Source organism: Stegodyphus dumicola, chromosome 1 (assembly GCF_044657685.1).
Source record: "Stegodyphus dumicola isolate Sdum_Otavi_A_Nest chromosome 1, ASM4465768v1".
NCBI lineage: Eukaryota > Metazoa > Arthropoda > Arachnida > Araneae > Eresidae > Stegodyphus > Stegodyphus dumicola.
In genome coordinates, this window is record NC_140768.1 from 289,095,947 (window position 1) to 289,119,328 (window position 23,382).

At 36.2% G+C, this 23,382-nt stretch overlaps 1 protein-coding gene and 1 long non-coding RNA gene across 2 annotated transcripts in view; one reads left to right on the forward strand and one right to left on the reverse strand.

Moving 5' to 3' along the window:
* LOC146999584 (uncharacterized) overlaps positions 1–1,700 on the forward strand; it is a 69,999-nt gene extending 68,299 nt beyond the window's left edge. Inside the window, exon 3 of the long non-coding RNA XR_015038748.1 lies at positions 1,313–1,700. This is a non-coding gene — a long non-coding RNA (uncharacterized LOC146999584). The remainder of the gene's footprint in view (positions 1–1,312) is intronic.
* Positions 1–23,382, reverse strand: part of LOC118184608 (uncharacterized) — a 593,523-nt gene that overhangs the window by 51,701 nt on the left and 518,440 nt on the right. Inside the window, exons 6-7 of the mRNA XM_085808461.1 lie at positions 5,452–5,475; positions 2,228–2,358 (exon numbers count right to left, since the gene is read on the reverse strand). Coding sequence (XP_085664587.1) covers positions 2,228–2,358; positions 5,452–5,475 — 155 coding nt within the window. The remainder of the gene's footprint in view (positions 1–2,227; positions 2,359–5,451; positions 5,476–23,382) is intronic.

The following is a 23,382-nucleotide window of genomic DNA, read 5'->3' on the forward strand; positions in this document are numbered from 1 at the left end:
CTAACAGGTTACCAGTTGCAGAAATAAAAAGGGTAAAGACGCCCATTTTTCTGTTTGTTTCAATATCTCACTCTTACAGTGCGAAATGAAAATACTATTGCACAATACGAAAAAGAAGCCTCTGGCCTTCTTTAATATAGCATGAAATCAGGAAAAAATGTTTAGTTAAATTATATTTTAGACACCTTTTTTTTCGCCACATGAAGATTAACAAATCCTTTTACACAATTGGGCGATGGTCTCACAGTTTGCACGGTAAAGATTTACTGCTTAATTAACAACCTAAAAAGTTATTATCGTAGACTTTCTTGGAATGAGCCACTTTTAATACTAATCTATGCTAAGGGCACAACTTAAATTTCAGTATGGGAGGCTCTACTTATACATAAAATCTCAGTTAATTTTCACAAACTTTCGTGGTTATCAGCGCAAATTATTGATTTCAAATGCTGTTATTTTTTATTTTGCAGTTTGTAAAGCTTGAATGATCAGTGTTCTAAAACTTCTTGGCTATGGATTATTAAGATCATTATACAAGAATGGTGGGAAGAAGTCACATTAAATTCAAATCTTTGGAATTATTACAACCTTATCAAAACAGTTAAGAGATTTGTTTTGTTTCCCCGACAGGTTTGTTGTAACATGATTAAGCGATTTCATCACGCAGGAACTCATTTCAATTCAGTTTGCCTGATAAAGAGAGAGGAATATTATGACTGGTTGTTCTCACTGTGGAATTTGTTTCATTGGCTGAGATACTTAACTGTTGGTTTAATTATTGGAATGGTTTTATTGAAAAGATCAATCCAAACATATGAAACAGTTCAAGTATCACACAAGAACAAATAATAATAAGAAAAGAACAAACATTTAAAGTAAGAATAAAAATAAATTAACATGGCAACAAAAGTAAAAAGTTAAAAATTTAAACAACATAAAAGGTATAGTCTTTACAAGAGTTCATGAAAGCTCTGGCATTCCAGTATAACTTGCTTATCTCACCACGTTTCTGAGACTCTTTATCTAGTTCTGGGCATATAAGAAGATGCTCTGCCTTTATGATGCCCGAATTGCAAATTTGGCGTATACTAGATGGAAGAATTCCAATTTTATTAAGATGATGTGCCACGCAATCGTCGCCTCTTTGTAAGTTGGTTTAACTGTACTAGATTATAAATAGCGAGAATTTGTGAAACCTCGTGGCTTTTTGGATTTTTACTGCTTGCTACTTTACGTTTACCTTCCGTTCGATTTTTGCTGCGTGCTATCTTACGCCTTTTTCGCGGATGGCTTCTTCTTCTTTTTTTTTTAGGTTACATGAGGAGTGCTGTTATGGCATTACTACTGGAAGGGCATTTGCTGTGGTGACGACTGCTATTATTCATACCCTCATTTAATAATACAGCCCCTTTCCTTTTCCTTCTGGATTTTGTTTGGCTTTCCGCGAGCTCTCATCGTATTGGAGGTGTCAGCTGCAATTCCGAAGGCAGTAGAGCTGTATTCAGAACGGAAGAAGACCGGTTTTCAGTTCCAGGAATAGGAGGAAGCATTATACAGTGGCGAGCTTCGAACAATCAATATGGTGCGAAGTCTAATATGGAGTAATGAATAAACAATCTTTGTAAATGTAACCGAGCCAGCTTAAATTTGTTTTTGGTTTGGACACTTTACCATGACACAGCAAAAACCAGGAACCTAACTTGGATAAGTATAACCACTATTAAAGTTATTTAATATCTTCACACTGAAAACACCACACCACGATAAATGGCTTAAAGATGAGCTGTTCAGCTCGTTTCTTTCCATATCGAAAGTCAGAAATGGCAGATTTAGGATGTGAAGGTACTTCTACATGTCTATCATTTTAAGATCCAAGGTATGTTTACTGTATTTATAAATTAATCAAATTTAGGATCTGCTTGGAATGTAAGGTCCGTCAGATTGCTCCCTCATAAATCCCCTTCTGGCATAGCATGTTACCGGTTAAATGAAGTTTAAGTCTAGCCTGGAAGTTATTCGTAATAATATATTTATTGTTACAAGATTTAGTTACTGGTCATTATTTCGATCAATTACAGAAACTTAAGCAAGATTTCCCTTGCCATCCTCTAATACTTTAATTGTGATTTGCATAAAATTTAATCTCTTTACCTCACAAGTTCTACAACTTTAGCAAAGCATATAGAAATTCACATTATATAGATAGAAACCCAAAAGGATCACAAACCTGTTTTCCAGATTCTGTTACGATGGTCCACATACATTCAATAGCGTCTTCATGCCTATATTTATCAAGAAGAGGTATGACTTCAGACTTCGAAATGATTCCAGAAGGGCCTGTTCTGTGAAACGAACATTCTAGTAAAAGAGAAAATAAAGATAAGATAGTAGCTATTGTTGTATGGTTTGCTCCACCAGATGCCAGTTTTAATAATTCAAAAGTACGGAATACAATCTACAAAGCCAATTTCTTTTATTGCTGTTTTTTATTCTTGAGGAATTATAATGTTATTAAGATTGTGCTTCAGATTAAAATGGGAGCTAATTAGCTGTGTTAGTGTTAACTAGTTGGTTACTTTTTCTTAGTGACAATGACTTGAAAATAAGCGATCGGCAGCATCTGCTTTTGAGAAAGCCGACTGCGAGACTTTAATGAGCATATAGGTCAAGTTAGCCTTGTCGAAGGAATCTGTACCCCCTTGTTGGATTCTCTGGTAGGTGGGGTTGCCGGGTCCAAACTACATTTTCCCACAAAAATGGATTCCAAAACATCCCACAAACTGTTGAAAATTCCATCTCGTCTTTTAAGAAATTTAGAACAAACCTTAATGTAAATCAACCTAATCAGTTCCACGTTTTATTGCTATCAGTTACTCTTCTGGGGAGTTTCACAAAATGTAACCATTTTTGATGCATAAGAAGTTAAATTTTGATACATAACTTAAACAAGCTGCTCGAAAAAATATGTCCTTTCTTGCCGTGCATAAGATCAGACAGTCTAACACACCGCTTCTACGGATAAGTTATTGAACTTCATTCGAGATATTATCTTAGAAAACTACCTGCGCATCAGAGAAGAAATTAGTCGAGAAACTCTCTGAACAGAAAATCTTTAGTTCAAATCAAGCTGCGAAGGGTAGATAGTATTGTAAATACAAAACATATTATACCTTAACCTGCAGCTTTCTTTATTTGCTTTAGAGTATCAAGATTGGTATTTGAATTGTCCGATGCATCTTTACAACCCCAATCTAATTAAATGCTTTCAAACTCTGGCCATATCAGAGGTTATACCTTGTGATGTCACATGTGTTCGATGTAGTTGGGCATACAGCAAAAATTATTCAGCTATGGTGCTAAGCATTAACTGTAATGGGGAGCACACAGAATTCGCGTGCATCTGCTCAAAATGGAAATCCGAGAAGGAGATTTAGACTTTGAAAGTCACTAAAAGCATTTCGTAAACCGAAGCGAGGAAGTTGTTTGCAAGCATTCGACCATGCCTAAACATGATGCTACGCATTTCTTTAAACTTTCCACTTAAACATCCAGGAAAAACAGCCATAAACTAGTATAAATGATTTGATCATCATTCATATAATACCAACGACATAATTTCACCATTAAAAAATACACAAAGAATAAAAAAAAAATAAATAAATAAAACAAAAATTAGTGAAAAACAACAGCAGCTCGAAATCCTAAAGTCAGGACCATAACTCGTTTGAGAGGATGTGCTTGGAATCTTGATTCGAATATAGAAGTAAAAGCAGAGTTACATATTCCAAAACCTTTCCCCTCCGAAAAACAAGAAAGTAGCATCAATATGGTCCCTCTTTTACCTTGGAAATGTCTCTGTTTCTACTAGAGTTATGTGAAAATTAAAGACCTCACTGATACGCCAGCATCTAATTTGTTTTCAGTACAAGAAACACATCTAAAAACAAGTCAACCAGTGACGCTTCGGAGACACTCTGGGGTCAGAAAAAACTATAATAATGGCAATCATGGTTGTGAAAGTACGTCTTCTCACCGCTACTCGTGAAGTCTTCTCCAGGTAGCCATAAGCCTCCAATCCACTACGACAGAAATTATAATTCACAGACTAGATACGCTCTCTGTATCTGCATCAAATGAGAATATCAGTCTAATCAGTGTCTGCATTATTTATTCCAACTGGTCATTTAAATGCTCATAGCGAACGATAAATTGAACCGCTGACTGATAATCACCGCCTTTGTCTCTCCTGTATGATGAATAAAATATTTTCTTTCTACTACTGACGAGGACAATCCCCGTGATAGATCTTGCCATCGTTTCACCATTCTTTATGAAATAAACCAGTATTAGATCTACAAGCTACTATCAACAGAGCGTCAAAAGGAATATTTCTTATAATCTTCGCTTTCGAGATATCTGCTTATGGAATGATACGCGTATTCAGCCTCTGAAAATGTTCAGTAATTTGGGCGAGTACCACAACTGTGTCCCAAACTATACAGACAGATTTAATTCTCGAGATCATTATGAATTTGGTTTTGTATGCGAGAGTTTAATAGAAGATTTGAGGCTCCATCACGCATTATCTTTATTGCAGAGAATCGCAGCTATTAGCTTTTATTCTGAGGCAACACAGGGAAAACTCTATAGCGTGTACAGATTCACTGGGGGTTCTTAAGTCTTTCGAATAAGTTTTAGAAAATCCAAGTCCTTTAATTATTGCGTTGCTAGAATTTAATTGGAGATTCAAACACAGATGATATTAAATTCTTTATTGTTGGATACCATCATGTCATGTTAATGCAAATGAGAAAGCTGACGAACCTTTCGGAAAAATCTGAATTGTGTTCAATTTTTGTTACTATTACCGCTATTTGCTGAATTGGATTTTATCCACCACTGTATGCTGTATTATAAATTTTCATTTGCATTATTATAAATTTATAATTTATGTAATTGTCAATTGGCCTAGGTTGTGGCAACATATAGTAAACGCTGGCAAGGCAGCCATAATTTGCTTGAAGATCTTTGTTGTTTTTTGAGTTCTGTACAAAAACGTAATTTATATTTTTTGCTCAGCTTTCGAATCCATGACAGCCAATTTTCACTGGATGAAAGCAAACAATTAACGGCATAGAAAATTCTATCCCTAAGAACACGATATTTTAAGAGAAGAAAAATAAGATATCAATACTAAAATGGTGTCACTTATAATTTTACAAATTTGTAGAAAGTTTTTTAAAACATTAGTGCCAGAAATTTTATATGTCATATACTTAAATTCCTGCATTCATTTATTTATTAATTAATTATATTTTGATTTCCAAATTTGAAATTTCATGATGACAGTTAGAAGCAATATTTTAAATGAAGACATCTAAATAAAATACGAAATAGCAATAAAAATTATTAAAATGAAATATTAGAAAATTATAAGGAAAAAGAGCTCACCTATTTCATTATCGTGACCGTCTCCTAAAACGATGATAAAACAAGTTCATTAGATTATAAAATAAATTAAATTAGAAGTTCGTTGAAATACATTTTTAATAACTCATATAAAGAAAAATATAAATGTTTTCAATTCAATATCCGAATAGCAGTTTAAATTCTATCAAAGAACGGTAGATCGTAAAAGTATTTTTAGGAACATTTCCTGGTCGAAAAGAAGAAGAAAAATCAACAGCTTTTCTTAAGCGTTTACAAAACTAAAATCAGTAATTAAAGCTTACAACGTACACCAAATTAAATATGTGATAAAATCGAGGCTTCAATTGGAAGCAAAGTAATAACATTAGATATCCACAAAACATTGCCATATGTGAGAATAATTTAAAAAATAATGCTAGCAGAAAATTTCAGTGATTTAAAGATGCAAGAAATGAATTTAGAAAAACAAATCTATAAAAAATTAAAATTAAATAATATTTTGTAAAATTATATTATGTGTTCGAAAGCATTGGCTACAAAGCTTTATTTCTTTCAGTACGCAGCGTTTTAGGTCAAAGTTTGTATGAAATCGAAAAGAAAACAAGAATGTAGGCTACATTCTTGTTTTTTAGTTTTTAATACAAAATCCTTTTAAGTCAATATAGCGTTTAGCATATTGACTTCTTAATCTTAAGCCATAAAGCTTCTTAATCACCTCTTACAACTTATTCTATGAAATACTGTTTAAGACTGTGGTTAGAAAATTTTGAATTTCATAAAATTAAATTTCGAATTTCTTAAAATTTTGAAAGCTATAAAAATATACCCTTTACCATTAAAATTGCTATACCGTATAGGAAGCATGTAACAAAAAATCAAACATGCATGAGTGATACTACATGCTGGGGATATGCAAATGATTAGCATTCCAGCGGCGCATGCACAAAGAGTAACGCTATCTACATTGCGTATAATACGCACTTTCTCATTTGGAAATCGCATCTGAACGTTACAGAATTTGGAAATCGCATATGTTTACATAAAGGTCATAATAGGTCTAGTGCAAGAAGGAGAAACTCTCACCAGCACGTATCGGAATTCCTACGTGGTAGAATCGTGGCCTATCGAGACTGCATTTTATCATTTCGTGACGCTGCTGGTCGAGATTTCAGGACTGCTTAGCAAATACGGAATCGATGGGTCCAGGAGGGCCATGCTGAAAGGCAAGCAGGACTTCAGCAGTACCGGGACGTTAACCCCTGTGAGAATGGACACATTTGCCTCCAGATCTTGCGAAATCGTACAACCACATCCCGTAGCCTGAGTGAGTAATTTGCTTCGTGTGCAGTACAACAAGTGTCCGCTCAGACAATGCGTCGACATCTGAAGAAGCATGGACTGTCACCACGATGACCCTTGCCATGGTTTTCCTAGAAGCTGCAGCAGAGACAGACGCGCCTCAGTGGTGCAATGAACTACTGGTCACAAGAGTGGCACCACATCGTCTTTGGATACGAATCCCGGCTCTGCGCACAGCATCATGATGGACGTATTGGTATAGATATTTAAGAGAAAGAACGTCGCGAGTTTGCATTCATCGTCATACAAACTCAGCACTCGGCATGCTTGTACGTACCACTGAGATCCCAATCATCTCTTGTTCGCCCAGGCGTCGTTACATAGCTGACGTATGACTGTGCTCTGTCCGTGGTTGTGCTCTGTCTTCGAGCCGTCCGTGACGCTATCTTTCAAAAAGATAATGCACGACCACTTGTGCTGTCCTGAACCTTTCTTGATACGAAGTTCGAGTGTTGCCCTGACTAGCACGTACTCTTAAATCTCTCACCCACTCAGTACATCTCGTCATGGTTTGCTGAGAGACTGGGACGCTACGATCTGCCAGCCACTACGATTGATGAATTCTGGCATACAGATGAAGCGGCATGGAATAAAGCACTCGTATTTGTCCTTTGCTTTCCTTCCTGGTTTAACAATGTTAATAGCCAGCAATGTAATTGCTTCTGATATGGGACTCTAGGGAAGAGAAAGTAGTCTCAAGTAGTATAGAAAGTGTCAAATCTAAAGAAAAATGTGAATGGTTGAGAACTGTTACACTTTTCTCTGCTAGAAACTGCTTTACGAGAAATGAATTGTGCGTTCGTGCTTTATCATAAAGAGAAACCAATTATTCAATTGAGCTCTCAACGCTGATTGTGAATTCTCCTCAAAAATCTGTTTTTACATCTTTACAAAATGTGGAATTCATATATTTCACTCAGGAACTTATTCTTTATGAATGATTCTTTTCAAACCAAAAACATTTTCAAATATGGTATTTGTTTGAAATTTCAGAAAACGAAATTTTGTGGCTGTTTGAATTGTAGGGTTTATATTTATTTTAACTAACATTTATTTTAAGCTATCTTTCCTGTCAAGCCTTTACTTTTCCCTAGAATTGCCAATGCTAGAGTATGTAAATTGTAGCAGAGCGCGCAGTATATTAAAATTTAGCAGAAGTAAGTTGAGTTTAAATAGGAGGAAATCGAGATTGTAGGTGTGCTTCTTGAATCGCGAACGTGAAGGTTGCTAGGTAGAAATTTAAGAACCGCGCGTTTCGGCCTATGTGCCTATCTCGGCAGTTTTTGCTGAATCGTTCAACTGCTCAATTAATAAGCTCGCTGAATCTCAGCGGTATTTTAGAACGCGGTTAGGTTAGGTTAAGATCTCAGAGCCTCGTGGATAGTGATCTCGCTATTTTATTCATCCAGTCATTATTGTTCAGTTTTACGTTCTGTTTCAGTTAAACTGCCGGGTCGGCGTAGTTTGTGAGCGTCAAGTCGACGCAGCTGTTTTTTTTAAAGTTGAATAAAAAGGGCTTTAAACCCTTCTTACGTGTCTGTGTAAATTTACACTTAGTAGCAGTCACTACCACAGTTGCTGACAAGTTGGGGCCACACAATACTACATTGGCGCCCGAACATCTTACGAACTCAGATGACCGATAATTGGATGGAAGCCCCTGTAGAACTCCAACAGCAAAAAATGGCGAACCAGTTAGAAGTGGATACCTGGTCCAAACTATGAGAGCATCTATCAAGCCAACCGTCAATTTTGACGGAAAAAATTCGGTGGCGATATTCTTAGAAGGCCTCGAAAATCATTTCCAGTTATATCCTGTGCCTGAAAGGCAAAAAGTTGCCATTGCCACGTCTGCACTAAGAAGACAGGCCTCACTATGGTGGAAGAGTTTAGGAAAATTTTTATTAGGAGAATTCGGAGGCCAAGCATATACCTTTCAAAATTTTAAAGCATCACTATTAAAGGCCTTCCCCATAGTGAAAGACCGAGCAAAGCTAGAAGCCGAACTTTATAGTTTTTATCAACGTAATATGGAAGATTTGACGGACTTTATTCTGCGAAAAGTTAAGCTGACAGACATGCTGTATGGAAAGAAACCCGACACGGAGGTAATTGAAATAATTTTGCCAAGATTGCTATCTGCTGTCCAAGATTACTTGGAAATGCGAAATCCAAGCACCTTGCAGGAACTCTTCGAGTTGGCGGTCAAGTTCCAAAACCGACGAATAGCGGAAAAATCTAGAGGGGCATCGTATTCTCAAAGTCCCCGAAGACAATTCTCAAATCAACAGACCGGTAACACAAATCGATCTTATGGGGGAAAGAGCTATCAAGCCAACTCATCGAAGCACGAAGGTAAAGGCACAAAAAGGAAATTCGAAAAAAATCGTCCGCGTACCCAAAAGATTGAAGTTGAAAAGAAAGCTTTAAACGATTTGAGGGGTCTGTAAAAGCGAGGGTCCAAACCCCTGAAGTTTCGCAAAAAACCTTCAAGAAGATACCTAAACACGGTCGTGGTAAAGAATTCACAGTTACCAGTTATCCAATTCCTGGTTGGCGATGTACCGGTGGAAGCCCTCATTGATACAGGGGCAGAAAGTAATTTTATGACTGATAAATTTTTCAATAAGAATTTTAATAGGTTACGGTTGTTTAAAAATAAAAACACAGAAATTATAGCCGCCCAAGGAGAAACTTGCCAATGTATCGGGAAATTATCATTAAGAATACAGGTGACAGGTGAATGCAGGGCCCGGACACCCGGACGGCTTAATATGACAAATCGGGTGTCGTCCGGTACCCGCACCTATTTAGAACAACACAACCCTGGCGACTTCCTGAGAGGGCTGCATCGGAAATATATTAATGGAGAATATGTGGTATTGACGTGGCCAAACAAGGGCGTGTGCATATACATGCTTCAGACATTAAGAATACAGGTAAAAGACGAGAGTCTTAAAGTATTAATTTTTGTGGTGAAAAATTTACAGAATCCAGTCATTTTAGGCATGGAGTTCTTAAAGGCCGCGAAAGCTAAGCTCAATTTTCAGGATAATTCGATCATGCTGGAAATGGACCGGAGGGTGGTGGAGCCGGTGAAAGAACCTCAGGTAGACTTGAGCCATTTGAGTGTCCAGGAAAGCCAAGCCATCCAGCAAGTGGTGAGTACTTTTTCTAACTTGTTTTCAGAACGGCCTGGTAACTGTCAAATTGTATAACATGATATACAACTAACTGCCGATAAACCCTGTACGGCTAAACCCTACAGGTATGATCAACAGAAAGAACAAATTATTGAGGAACACATTAAAGTAATGCTGCAGAACCAGATAATAACGCTCATAAATAGTGAGTACGCGAGTCCAGTCGTACTATGTAGGAAAAAGAACGATTTCCCTCCTTCAGATAAAAGGGCTTGGAGGTTTGCTATCGATTACAGAAAACTCAATAGTATTACTAAATTCCCGGTTTACCCTTTGCCGGTAATTGAGGAAATTATTAGAAAGATTAAGTCTACGAGATATATGACTACGTTGGACTTAACATGTGGCTATTATCAAATAGCTATGAAACCAGAAGATATACATAAAACCGCGTTTATCACAAAATCGGGCACTTATGCATTTTTATGCATGCCCTTTGGGCTGTGTGGGGCCCCGTCAACATTCCAGAGAGCTATGGACATTGTTCTAAAGCCTGTCCCAGGAAAATCGACTTTAATTTATCTAGATGATATAATTATAACGAGTAGTACACGTTGGAGCAACATATTAAAGACTTGGAAGAAGTTTTTAAATTGTTAAAAGAGGCCAGTCTTACAATTAACGCATCGAAATGCAAGTTAGCGACAAAAGAACTTAAATACCTGGGCTATAAAATTTCGCAAAAGGGTATAGAAACTCAGGATTCAAAAATAAAAGCCGTCAAGAATTTCCCACCTCCCAATACCGCCAAGAAACTTTCTTCTTTCGTTGGGTTATGTTCTTATTATCGGTTGTTCATAAAAGATTTCGCGAATATTGTTGAACCGTTGTTAGTAATTAAAAGAAAAAAAGTAAGTTTACGTGGACAGTAGAAGCAAATACAGCTTTTGAAAAGTTAAAAGAAGCACTCATAAATGCCCCTGTTTTGAAATTACCGGAAGGGGACGAAAACCTAGAAATTGCAGCCGACGCGTCGGACTAAGCTGTAGATGCGGTTCTCATGCAGAATGGGCATCCTTTGGCATTTTTTAGCAAAACTGTAAATTCTACTCAAAGGAATTATACAGCTACGGAGAGAGAAACATTAGTCGTGTTGCAACTCAACTCTTGCTGAGATCCGATGGCTGAGTGACGTCATCTCGAACTATGAACTCTCGCTAGAGATCGAGAACTCGGGACTGAGAAGTCGCACGCTGCGTCTTGCGAACATTTAAACCTTTCATTATGTAAAAATTATGTAACCGTTAACGTCTTCATTAAATATATTTGTGTTAAGAAAGTTTATCATTTATGGATTATCCCTCTCAAGATTTTGCAGATGCACAGCACAGAGGAACTTCAGCCCATTGGCCCTGGCCGAACCCATTGGAACAAGGTAAGCAGTTTTGTTTTACCTTGATTAATTAGTTAGAAGTAATATAAAGAATATAAAATAATAATATTGTGGCGCCATAACGTGGGGCCATTGGGTTGAATTTGAACTGAAATTTAATAGATTTTGCTTAAGCAAAAACATGGATTTAGAAAAATTAAAAAAGAAAAGATCTGCTATAAGAGCAGTAGCTACAAGGCTAATAAATAAGATAGAAACAGAAATTGCTAATGAGGGTGATAAAATGTAATTGAAGAAACGGTTGCTCAGTTAATTAGTAAAGAAGAAGAACTAATCTTAGCGGATAATGGTATTGAAACTTTAATTGATGTAGCAAATTTAGAAGATGAGATAATGTCTAGAGAAAAGTATAAAAGTAAAATTATTATTTGGAAATTACGCGCGAAAAGATATTTAGATACTAATCCACATAGCGCTAATTCTACTTCATATGGAAATGTCACTGAATCTCAGAACAAAATTAAACTCCCCAAATTGGCACTGGAAACATTTTCGAGAAAGGACGTGTGCAGTTGGCCCGGGTTTTGGGCACGATTTGAGACAGCTGTACACGAAAACGAAAGTCTACATGCCGTAGATAAATTTAACTATTTAAAGTCAATTCTTACTTCCGATGCAGAAACTGCAATACAATGGTTGACATTAACAGCGGAGAATTACGAGAAGGCTGTGAAAATATTAAAAGATCGCTTCGGACGCAAAGAACGAATAATAGATACCCATATGAACAATTTATTAACTCTGACTCCGGTTAAAAGGTCTGGCGATGTGACAGCACTTCGAAAATTATATGATCGTTGTGAAGTACAAATTAGAGGATTAGAATCGTGTAATATTTTACCGGATTTGTACAGTACCTTATTATATCCGATATTAATAAATGTGATTCCGAATGATTTAGCACTAGAATTTAATAGGAAATATGAAGATGATAATCAGACAAAAATTACGAATTTGCTCCATTTTCTAAGAAAAGAAATAGAAAGTCGAGAACGTACAGGATTTTTAATTAAGCCAACAGATTCTGAAGTCACTGAAAAGAAATCCCATTTTGAAAATCAGCGGCAGTTTGGAGAACGTTTTCGAGACAACGAAAGAAATCGGGATTATAATAAGGGTAGAATTCCTTCAGCGGCAGCGTTAAACACATCACTATCTAATAGCTGTTTATTCTGTTCTGAAAATCATACGTCAGAATCATGTCAAAAAACTGTGCCAGAAAAAAGGGAAGCGTTAAGGCGAAGGGGATTTTGTTTTAGGTGCCTCAAATGATACCATTTAGCGAGGATGTGCAAATCGAAATAACTTGCGGTATTTGCGATCGGCGACATCATACATTGATACACTCTGACGAAACGAATGCGTCAGACAAGAGTCCCGTCCAAAGGGCAGTAGTCTCTTCTGTTTCCGATTGCACAACAGCAAATAACTCATTTCTTCTGACAGCACGAGCTGAAATTATAAACACAGGCAATTGGCGCCAGCAAAGCGTTCGCTTGTTGTTTGATTTAGGATCGCAGCGAACATTTATTAGAGAGGACATCTGTAAGAAATTAAAACTTCCCGTTATTGGAGAAGAAAAAATAAAAATATTCTCTTTCGGCTGCACGACGTCTGAAGTGCAGAATGTTAAAAAAAACCAGGCTCATTTTGCGAAATTCGAAGAATTGATATGAAATCAAAATAGAAGCTTTAATTATTCCTGTCATTAATGGATCACATATTCATTCCCCTAGAAATGAAATAGTTAATCTTTTTAAAAAACAGGGCATACAACTTTCCGATGAATGGGGACCAGGGAATAAACCGCCGAAAATTTCTTTGTTGATAGGAGCGGATTTTTATTGGAAGATAGTTACGGGTAAGGTTCTCAGACTATCTAATTCCTTAGTAGCGGTTGAAACAAAATTGGGTTGGACCATTAGTGGAACCGAAAGGGCTTACGGAATTTCACAAACTAATGTGAATACGATGAAGGTTGTGGTTCATAATAACAAAGATACACAGAACGAATCACTGTCTAGTTTGATGAACAATCTCTGGGAGCTCGATTCTATGGGGATAAATTATGATTCGGATAAGGAACTCGAATTAGAAGATAATTTAGTTTTCGATAATTTCAAAAAATCTGTGAAATTTAAAAACAATCGTTATATGGTGCGCCTTCCTTGGAATCATAATTCAAATAAGCTAGGAGATAATCTGGAGATTGCTAAAATTAGATTTAAGAGTTTAAGTCGTAGATTTCAGAATAATCAACGGTTCTATGACAGATATCGCGAAGTAATTGATAGGTACTTAAAAGAAGGAATCGCCGAAGAGACTAACATTGAAATTGGACCAAAAACGTATTTTATGCCGCATCAAGCCGTTATAAGAGAAAACAAGGAAACTACAAAACTCCGTGTGGTTTTTGACGCTTCGTCACATACGGAGAATTGTTTGTCATTAAATGACTGTTTACATTCAGGTCCTAAGATGTGTCCAGATATACTGGAATTGCTCCTTAAGTTCTGTCAAAATCGAATTGCGTTTACAGCTGACATCGAACAAGCATTCTTGCAGATTTCTCTTGCTGATGAAGACAGAAACGCAGTCAAGTTTCTATGGAACGATGGTGAATTAAATGGAACCAAAATAAAGGCTCTTCGTATGACAAGGGTAATTTTTGGAGCAACATCTAGTCCGTTTCTTCTCAGAGCAACTCTTAATGTACATGTTGACAAATACAAGTTACAGTATCCGAACGTATTTTCCATGCTAACTGAAAATATGTATGTTGACGATTTAATCGCTGGAGCAGATGAAGAATCAGAAGCATTCGAGGAATCGGAACATATTAAACGCATACTGAAAGAAGGTGGATTTAACATGCGGGATTGGAAAACGAATGAAACGAATTTTCAAAGGGTATGGAATGAAGAAGATTTTTCACACGATTCGACTTGTTCTAAAGTATTGGGATACATATGGAATAGGTCAAATGATACATTTTTGATAAAAATTGAAGAGTTGGTAAAAGATGCCAAAAGGATAGATAACATACCAACTAAAAGGGAAATCTTGAAATTTGTAGGACGTTTCTTTGATCCACTGGGGTTTTTAAATCCATACACCATTCGAGCTAGGATTTTATTACAAGATTTATGGGAACAAAAGATAGCATGGGACACTGAAATACCAGAAAATCTCAGAAAGAATTGGCAAAGCTGGTGTGATGAATTAGCTCATATTTCTAGTTTGGAAATACCAAGACATCAGTTTGCAGGTGCTGGGACAAGGGATATAAAGGATGGTTTACAGTTACACTGTTTCACAGATGCGAGTCAGAAGGCCTATGGGGCTGTTCTGTATTTTCGTTATTCGAAAAATGGAGTCATTCATACAAGTTTCATTACATCAAAATCACGAGTAGCACCTTTGAAAAAATTATCACTTCCCAGATTGGAATTGATGGGTTCTTTGATAGGCTCGCGCTTGTCAAATTACATTCAAAAGAAACTTCGAGACATTGATTTAATTGTATATATGTGGGCCGATTCTAGTATAACGTTACATTGGATTAGAAGTGATGTGAAAAGGTGGAAGCCATTCGTTCAGAACAGAGTGAAGGAAATACAAAAGAATTCAGATGTCTTGAACTGGAGATATACGCCTGGTGAACATAATCCAGCTGATTTACTAACTAGAGGTGAAAATGTCAAACATCTGAAGCAGAATAGCATATGGTGGGAAGGGCCCACGTGGTTGAAAGAAGAAATGGAACATTGGCTAAAACCGAATTTATGTTCCACAAAGAACATTGAAGATTCCAACAAGGAACTAAGAAAAACATCAAAGGAAGTTTTCGTAAATGCATGCGTTACCGAACCTTCCGAAGATTTATTTAAAACCCAAAATTACAGCAATTTACACAGAATTTACCGAATTACTGCGTGGTGCTTAAGGTTCATCAACAATATTAAAAATACCTCGAAATTATCAGGATGTTTGCAGGTTACCGAATTGGAAATGACAGAAACTTATTGGATCAAACGTGTTAAGGAGCGAAATTTTACAAATGAAATACGGGCATTGAAGAACAACGATGAATTAAGTTCAGAATCAAAACTAAGGTCCCTCAATCCATTTGTAGACGAAAGTGGTGTAATTCGTGTTGGTGGACGATTAGAAAATTCAAATTTGGATTACAAACAAGCACATCCAATCGTGTTGCCCGACAAAGATCACTTTACTGATCTAATTATTCTTCACAGTCATCAGGTGGTAGGGCACGGAGGAATAGCAGATACTTTAAATCAGATAAGAGACAAATTTTGGTTGCTGAAGGCTCGTCGAAAAATTAAAAGTGTTCTGTACAATTGCAATGTCTGCAAGATATTTCGAACGAAACCTGTCATGCAAGATATTGCACCTCTCCCACCAGACAGATGCTGAGAAGCCTTTCCGTTTGAAAACTCCGGGATAGATTACGCGGGTCCACTGTACGTGAAAAGTGGAAAAGAATTATCTAAATGCAAAAGAAGTGGAAATCCCAGAATTAACGCCGCCTGCTCCCCCACCCAAGAAGCAGAGAACAGAAGAGGAACCTAGCCCTTCTACAAGTCATTCTAGGGTCCTGAAAAGAAGGAAAGAGAATGGTCAGACTCCAGCATTCAAGACGTGCAGGGAATCAACGACGCCTCGTAAAGAATCTTTGGTAAACAGGAAAAGACCAGATACAACATCCCACACCAGAAAATCTGCGTCGAGGAAACCACTTCCAGGGCCAGATAGTCAGAAACAAACATGGCCGCCGTTCATGAGAAGAAAGAGAGAGCAAGAGGAACGAAAAGATTGGGACCAGCAGAAAAAATTCAAGCAAGATTCCAGACCGGAGGCCGCCAAGACCAGCCGTCCAGGGGCCAAACGGAAAAGACAGGAACCCGAAGACTACCACCCCAAGAGGCCGGCGTACAGAGGACGAAAAAGGAAAGCGACCATGGAGGAAATTCGAAGAAATCAAAAGAGGAGGTTAACTTCCATGAATTCTGTAACTTGGGATCAATTCTGCCAGAAGAGGATGTCGGAGTGCCAAGCATCGAAAAGTCAAAGATAAGTTAAAATCTTCTATAAATTTTTCTTTTGTTCTGAAATGTTATGTGTAAATACGAAGTTCTATGTGTTGACGGAAGTCAATTTGTCTCGGTTGAGACTTAGTTTTGTTTTACTCTATTTAGCTAAAGCAAAAGCATTATTTTCTTTAAGTGTAATATCTAAGAACAAGCAGTTCATGTTGGTTGAAAGACTGATTCTGTTACGTTTAAGTGAAAATTTGGAAGGTAAAATAGCTTCGTATTGTTGTATTAATGGAAAATTTAGTTTCAGTGCCGCCAGCTTGGCGAAGAAAGCGTGAAGTAAAATTTTATTTTCTCTTATTCATCTTATTGTAAATTGTAAAAATCATATGAATTAGAATTTTGTAAATATAGGTAAATACTTGAAAGTTATGTAAAAGTAGTATACATAAAATTTTAGATGCTAAAAGTAAATGCTCAAAAGAAACGAGTTAAAACCTAAGTGTTAAACAGTAGATAATATCATGCTTTAGAGCGAAAGCCTGCATGTGAAAAGATGAAAGAGGGGAAAATTAGAATGAATGTGGTTTTTAGGGTTCTCCCACCCACACTTGAATTTAAGAATGTTAAACATAGCTCATCGAGTTTCAGTATGTTAGAATAGGGTGTGTTATAATTGGTCGATTGAAATATAACAAATCATTGTGGTTAGGGGAAGCGTTGAAATACAAAAACATGAAGATTCCCGTTTGACACCACACATGGTGGAGAACCAGGGTAAAGTTAAATTCATGTTTGAATATTTGAATAAATGTAAATTTAAGCAGTTAAATAAGGAAAAGAAAATGATCGAAAACAAAAATACTATAGAGTGTTAAGAAAGTGTAAATCATAATATATTTGGAATATACTGATACTTATTCCTTCCAGATGCTGGAAGGAAGAGAAAAAGATTGACTGCTGAAGAGAACAGCAGAGAAGATCCTGTAAGAAGATATTGTATTCTAATCGTTTACAAAAACTATTGAAAAATTTTATTAGTGAAAAGTTTGTTTTATGTAAACGGGGCTCTTGAGTCTTAGGATAGAATATGAAAACTTTTCAACAGGTCGTTTCTAGGACCTGCTTCCAAGATTACTAAATTCTGGCAGCGGGAAATGTAGGGTTTATATTTATTTTAACTAACATTTATTTTAAGTTTAAGCTATCTTTCTTGTCAAGCCTTTACTTTCCCCTAGAATTGCCAATGCTAGAGTATGTAAATTGTAGTAGAGCGCGCAGTATATTCAAATTTAGCAGAAGTAAGTTGAGTTTAAATAGAAGGAAAACGAGATTGTAGGTGTGCTTCTTGAATCGCGAGCGTGAAGGTTGCTCGGCAGAAATTTAAGAACCACGCGTTTCGGCCTGTGTGCGCATCTCGGCAGTTTTTGCTGAATCGTTCAACTGCTTAATTAGTAAACTCGCTGAATCTCAGCGGTATTTTAGAACGCGGTTACGTTAGTTTAAGATCTCAGAACCTCGTGGATAGTGATCTCGCTATTTTATTCATCCAGTCATTATTGTTCAGTTTTACGTTCTGTTTCAGTTAAACCGCCGGGTCGGCGTAGTTTGTGAGCGTCAAGTGGACGCAGCTGTTATTTTTAAAGTTGAATAAAAAGGGCTTTAAACCCTTCTTACGTGTCTGCGTAAATTTACACTTAGTAACAGTCACTACCACAGTTGCTGACAAGTTGGGGCCACAACAAGACTACAGAATAATCTGCATTTCAAGCAGATGATTGCAGTTTTATCTCAGTATCATAAGGAAAGAACAATCCTTATTTACCGCGAAATAATGAACGTTGGGGAAGAGGGTCCTGATAGAGGTTCATCCACTGTAGAGCTCTGATGCAGCTGCTTCGCCTTCTCCCGGATGGTGAGCGAATCCAACGGAATGCTTTTCTTGCGACTGTCGCTGAACCGAACATCTACGGCAAACTCCGTGTTCACTTTGAATTTATTACGACTTGTCAGAACGCGCTTTGCTTTTTTATTGAAAGAGACAGTAGTTTGATCGTCAGAATGCTTAGAAGAAACAGCAAGTTTAGAAGCCACCATGAGGATTAGATAAAAGTTCTCAAATCACAAACACTAACAAGAACAAGGATGATTCCGATGCGTAGTGATGTTTAAAGCGTAGTAGCTTTCGATGTGTAGTGATGCAGAGAGAAGTTGTAGGGTTTCTCTTATTTTGCATCACAAATATATTTTAAGTTTGATACCTTTACTGAACTTCTCAACTTCGCCTCACAAATTCTCGCCAGTTTAAAAGTTCAGTGTATTTAAACAGTTGAATCTGAGTTTATTCAGAGCGTGTTTTCGCTGGCCAGCGCAAGTTGCACTGTTATTTTGCTGTTACACTAGTAAGCCATTTTCGGATTTATCATCACGCCTGTTAGGTTTTTGTGAGTCAAACTGTTAGGCGGAAATTGCGTGCTATCCAGCACTACTTATTTTAGATTTTGACTTGAACTATAGTCTACGCTTTTAGTTTCACCGCAAGTTTGACGGTGCTTTTGTAACGCACGAAGATCGCGCCTTTCTGTTAACTATTTAGAATTAATAAGGGTTTTTTTCACCCTTCTGTGCTGGTATTTATTCAAGCCTGTGCGAGAATTCACCAGGTTCATTGTAAGAGCTAATTTAGTTTATGTGGAAAAACAGAGAACGATCCTACAAAGTGAACTTGCGTGAGGCGGAGCTAATCAATGGCCAGGATAGGATAATCAGTCAGTGAACAGCAGGGTTTGATTGGCTTGTTTCCATCACAACCGATGTTTTGGAAAAACATTCTTGCCCACATATAAGGAGTGACGAACGGCTGCACCTGACGTTGAAGGATTTGCAGGATGCTCGAATAATAGCTTACAAAACATAGGCCTACAATCCCCACGTAGAGTAATTTTAATTATAATTGTAATAAATCGTACTTCATTGTAATTTGAAACTATACACATTGTATTAATGTGTAATTGACTCAGACAACCAAGCGCGCTGTATCATTTTCGCTGCCTCGATCACTCGATTTAATTTTTAATGAATATATTTGAAAAAGCCGCGATAGAATGAAGCTATGAAAATCAAAGCGCGAAGTATCCTTACATTTTAGTCTCGTATCTAGAACGTATCAAAATATTCTTTTTAATCTGGCACTACATTTAATTCATTTAAATTTATGTTTGGTGTAGGAATCTGATCAAATTACCTGTTAAACTCAGGAGCTTACAAACAAAGAAATATTAATATTCTGATTTAATTTCATCATTGTGTGTAATTAGTAACGACATATTAAAATATTGTAATTACATACAATAATTAAAAAATCGATAGTAAATCAGTAATTGCATAGATTAATTAAAAAATCGAAAGCTTTTCGCAAAAAGCATCAGAATCCAGCAAAATATATTAGAAAGTTAAAAGAAAGGGTTTCATTTAAAACATTATGTTTCGAAATATGTAGTGGTATAATGATCAAAATTTTACGATGACTACTTTGAACGCTAAACAAGGATTTGTAACTTAAATTCATCAGTATATTAAATAACATAAATCGAAGTTTGAAAAATTTATTTGTACTATTGTGATATCATCGTTGTTAAGTTAGAATACAGCGCCACCTATTGGATAGGGAGAGAAACGCTCACTTGGCCATCTGGATTCGGCTAAGCAACATGCCAGAGCATGTATTAGAACTGAATTTAGTTAATTACTGTCAATAAATTAGTTAGTTCTTTTGCTATACAGTCCACTCATTAGTTTAGAATCATAGTACATGAGTACATGGTCAGCAAAGCCGGAGAAATGAACAAAATGCTGGCATTAGATAGAAATAAAACTTCGTTAAAAGCGAAAATAACTAGATTAGAAAATGTTGTGAAGGAATAAGAACGAAATTCAAATAAAGTATAGATCACTTCAAAGCATTCAAATGGATATTAGAAACTTAAGGAATAGATATTTCGAAAGCGTTGATGAAATAGATGTCGCAGTCATCGATGAAGAAATCGCCGAAATGGAAGAAAGAACGGAAGTTCTAGAGGTAAGAGTTATGGAAATTCTATCATATATCGCACATTCTGAAAATGAAAATGATTGTAATAAATTTGATTCCAGAGTACAAATACATTTGCCAGAATTACAATTACCAATTCCTAAGCTTTCTGGTAAATATACCGAATGGAATAATTTTAAGCTTCAATTCGAAAACATTATAGTGAATAACACTCAACTAACAGAAGTTCAGAAACTCTACTATTTAAAGGCTGCATTAATTGATGAAGCAAAAAATCTTGAAACTGTTGATGATACTTTTAGTTCTCTATAAAGCTCTTGAAGATAGGTATAAAAATAAAAGAATATTAGTTGAGACGCATATAAAGTCAATAATGGGTTTACGTACTTTAACATTCGAATCGTCTAAAGGAATAAGATATGTAATAGATAATGTTACTAAAAACGTTAGGGCTTTGAATGTTTTAAAGTATGAGAAAACTAATTTATCGGATATTCTGTTATTAAATATTGTACTTAAGAAACTAGATTTTGAAACGCGCAAACAATTTGAACTCAGCATTAATGCTACGGAAGTTGCTACGTTTGATGAATTAATTTCGTTTTTAGAGAAAAGATGTCAGTTATTGGATAACATTAACCGTAGTACTAATAAAATGAAATATCCGTTATAAAAAAAATCGAAATCAAAGGCTCTGATGGTTAAAACCGATAGTGTTTCGATTTGTGTTATATGTAAAAATAATAATCATTCACTGCATAAATGTGGTTCATTTTTAAAACTAAAACCAAATAAAAGATATGAAATAGTTAAAAACCATAAACTGTGCCTAAACTGTCTCAGTAAGGAACACTTAATCGCAAAATGCAATTCTAAGTTCAGATGTTCGGAATGCCATAAAAAACATCATTCATTAATCCATCGCCTGCTCAGAAATGGCACCATCGAACATAAGTTAGACAAAACAAAAACGGAAGCAGCTAGTGGCGAAATTATAAACAAGAATGCAGATGTATCTAATAAAAATCAATCAAGTTGTCTTTTGACACGGAGAAAAAATGTGTTATTAGTGACAGCAATAGTATATATTTGCAATTCGGAAGGAAAAGAATTCCAGTTCGCGCAGTGCTTGATAACGGCAGCATAAGTTGTTTCCTGTGTGAAGGAGTTGCTAATTTGTTAAATATAAAGAAAAAAAAGAATTTATGCATCTGTATCCGGAATTAATGAGAACGTTATAAATATTAATTATAAATTAGATCTACAGATTTCGAATAAGGATTTAACATATGTAAGAACAGTTAATTGTTTGATTATTTCTAAAATAACCAATGTAACTCCATCAAGGAGTTTAGATGTGCAGTCATTAAATATTTCCATTGATATTGAATTAGCGGATCCGCAATTTGGAACACCTAACAAAATAGATATGTTATTAGGGGCTTGAGATTTTAAAACAAGGAAAATTTCAATTAGAAAATCAACTGTTGATATTCCAAGAAACAGTTTTTGGATATATCGCGTCTGGTGCATGCAAGAGTAACTCAGAAATAAATTATTGTGGTTTATTTCTAAATAATGAGGAAAGTGTTGAAGAAATTTTGCAAAGATTTCGGGAAGTTGAATCCATTGAAAATATCGAGGATGCTTTGAGTGAAGAAGAAAAATACTGTGAAGAACATTTCAAGCGTACTCACTATAGACAAAATGATGGAAGATATGTAGTTCAGTTACCCATTAAGGAAGGTGTAGAATTAGGAGAATCGAAAACGCTAGCTGAGAAAAGATTGCATCAAGTGTGGAATCGACTAGAAAGCGATTCGAATATGAAAACATTATATAAGAATTTTATCAAGGAATATAAGCATCTAAATCACATGGAAGAAGTTCAAGAAATTGAAACATCGACTTGCAATTATTTTAGTCATCATGGAGTTTATCCGCCAGGGAAAACCTCTACAAAGCTTCGCGTTGTGTTTAATGCATCAGCGGCTACTAGCAATGGAAAATCACTTAATTCAGTATTAATGAAAGGGCGAATACCTCAAGAAGATTTATTTTCTATTATTATTAGATTTCGAAAGTACAACTATGCATTAAGAGCTGATGTTCAGAAGATGTACAGACAAATACTTATTGAACCATCTCAACGAAACCTGCAGTTTATCTTGTGGAAAGAATCAGTTGGTAGTCCTGTGCAGACTTATCGTCTAAGGACTGTAACATACGGAACAGCAAGTGCACCATTCCTTGCAACAAGGTCCTGAAGCAGTTAGCAATGGATGAAACAACTGACTTTCCTCATGCCTCAAGAGCCATACTGAAGGACTGTTACGTGGACGACATTATCACTGGAGCTAATACGCTGCAAGAAGCCAAAAAGTTGCAGACACAGTTAACCTGTTTTCTAGAACGTGGTGGAATGCAGTTACACAAATGGTGTTCAAATAATGCAGAACTATTGAAGAATAAAGAAAGTGCTACTCAGGATTACTCCTTTCAAGTTGCGGATAAGCCTCAGATTATAAAGGCCTTAGGAATGTCATGGAATACGTCTACAGACTGTTTTTCTTACGATTTAAAGATATCTGACTTTGAAGAAACAGGAACAAAAAGAGATGTCTTATCAACAATAGGTCGCCCCTTTGATCCGTTAGGTTTAATTGGACCTGTTACGACAAAAGCGAAAATATTTCTACTAAACCTTTGGCTTCTAAAATTAAATTGGAATACACCTCTTCCTAAAAATTACTTTGAAGAATGGAAGGAATTTCCGCATAGTCTCAAAATAGTCAACGATTATCGCATCCCTAGATTTGTTCTAACCAATGGATTACAGCAAGCAGAAAATATAGGATTCTGTGATGCTAGTCAGAAAGCCTATGGTGC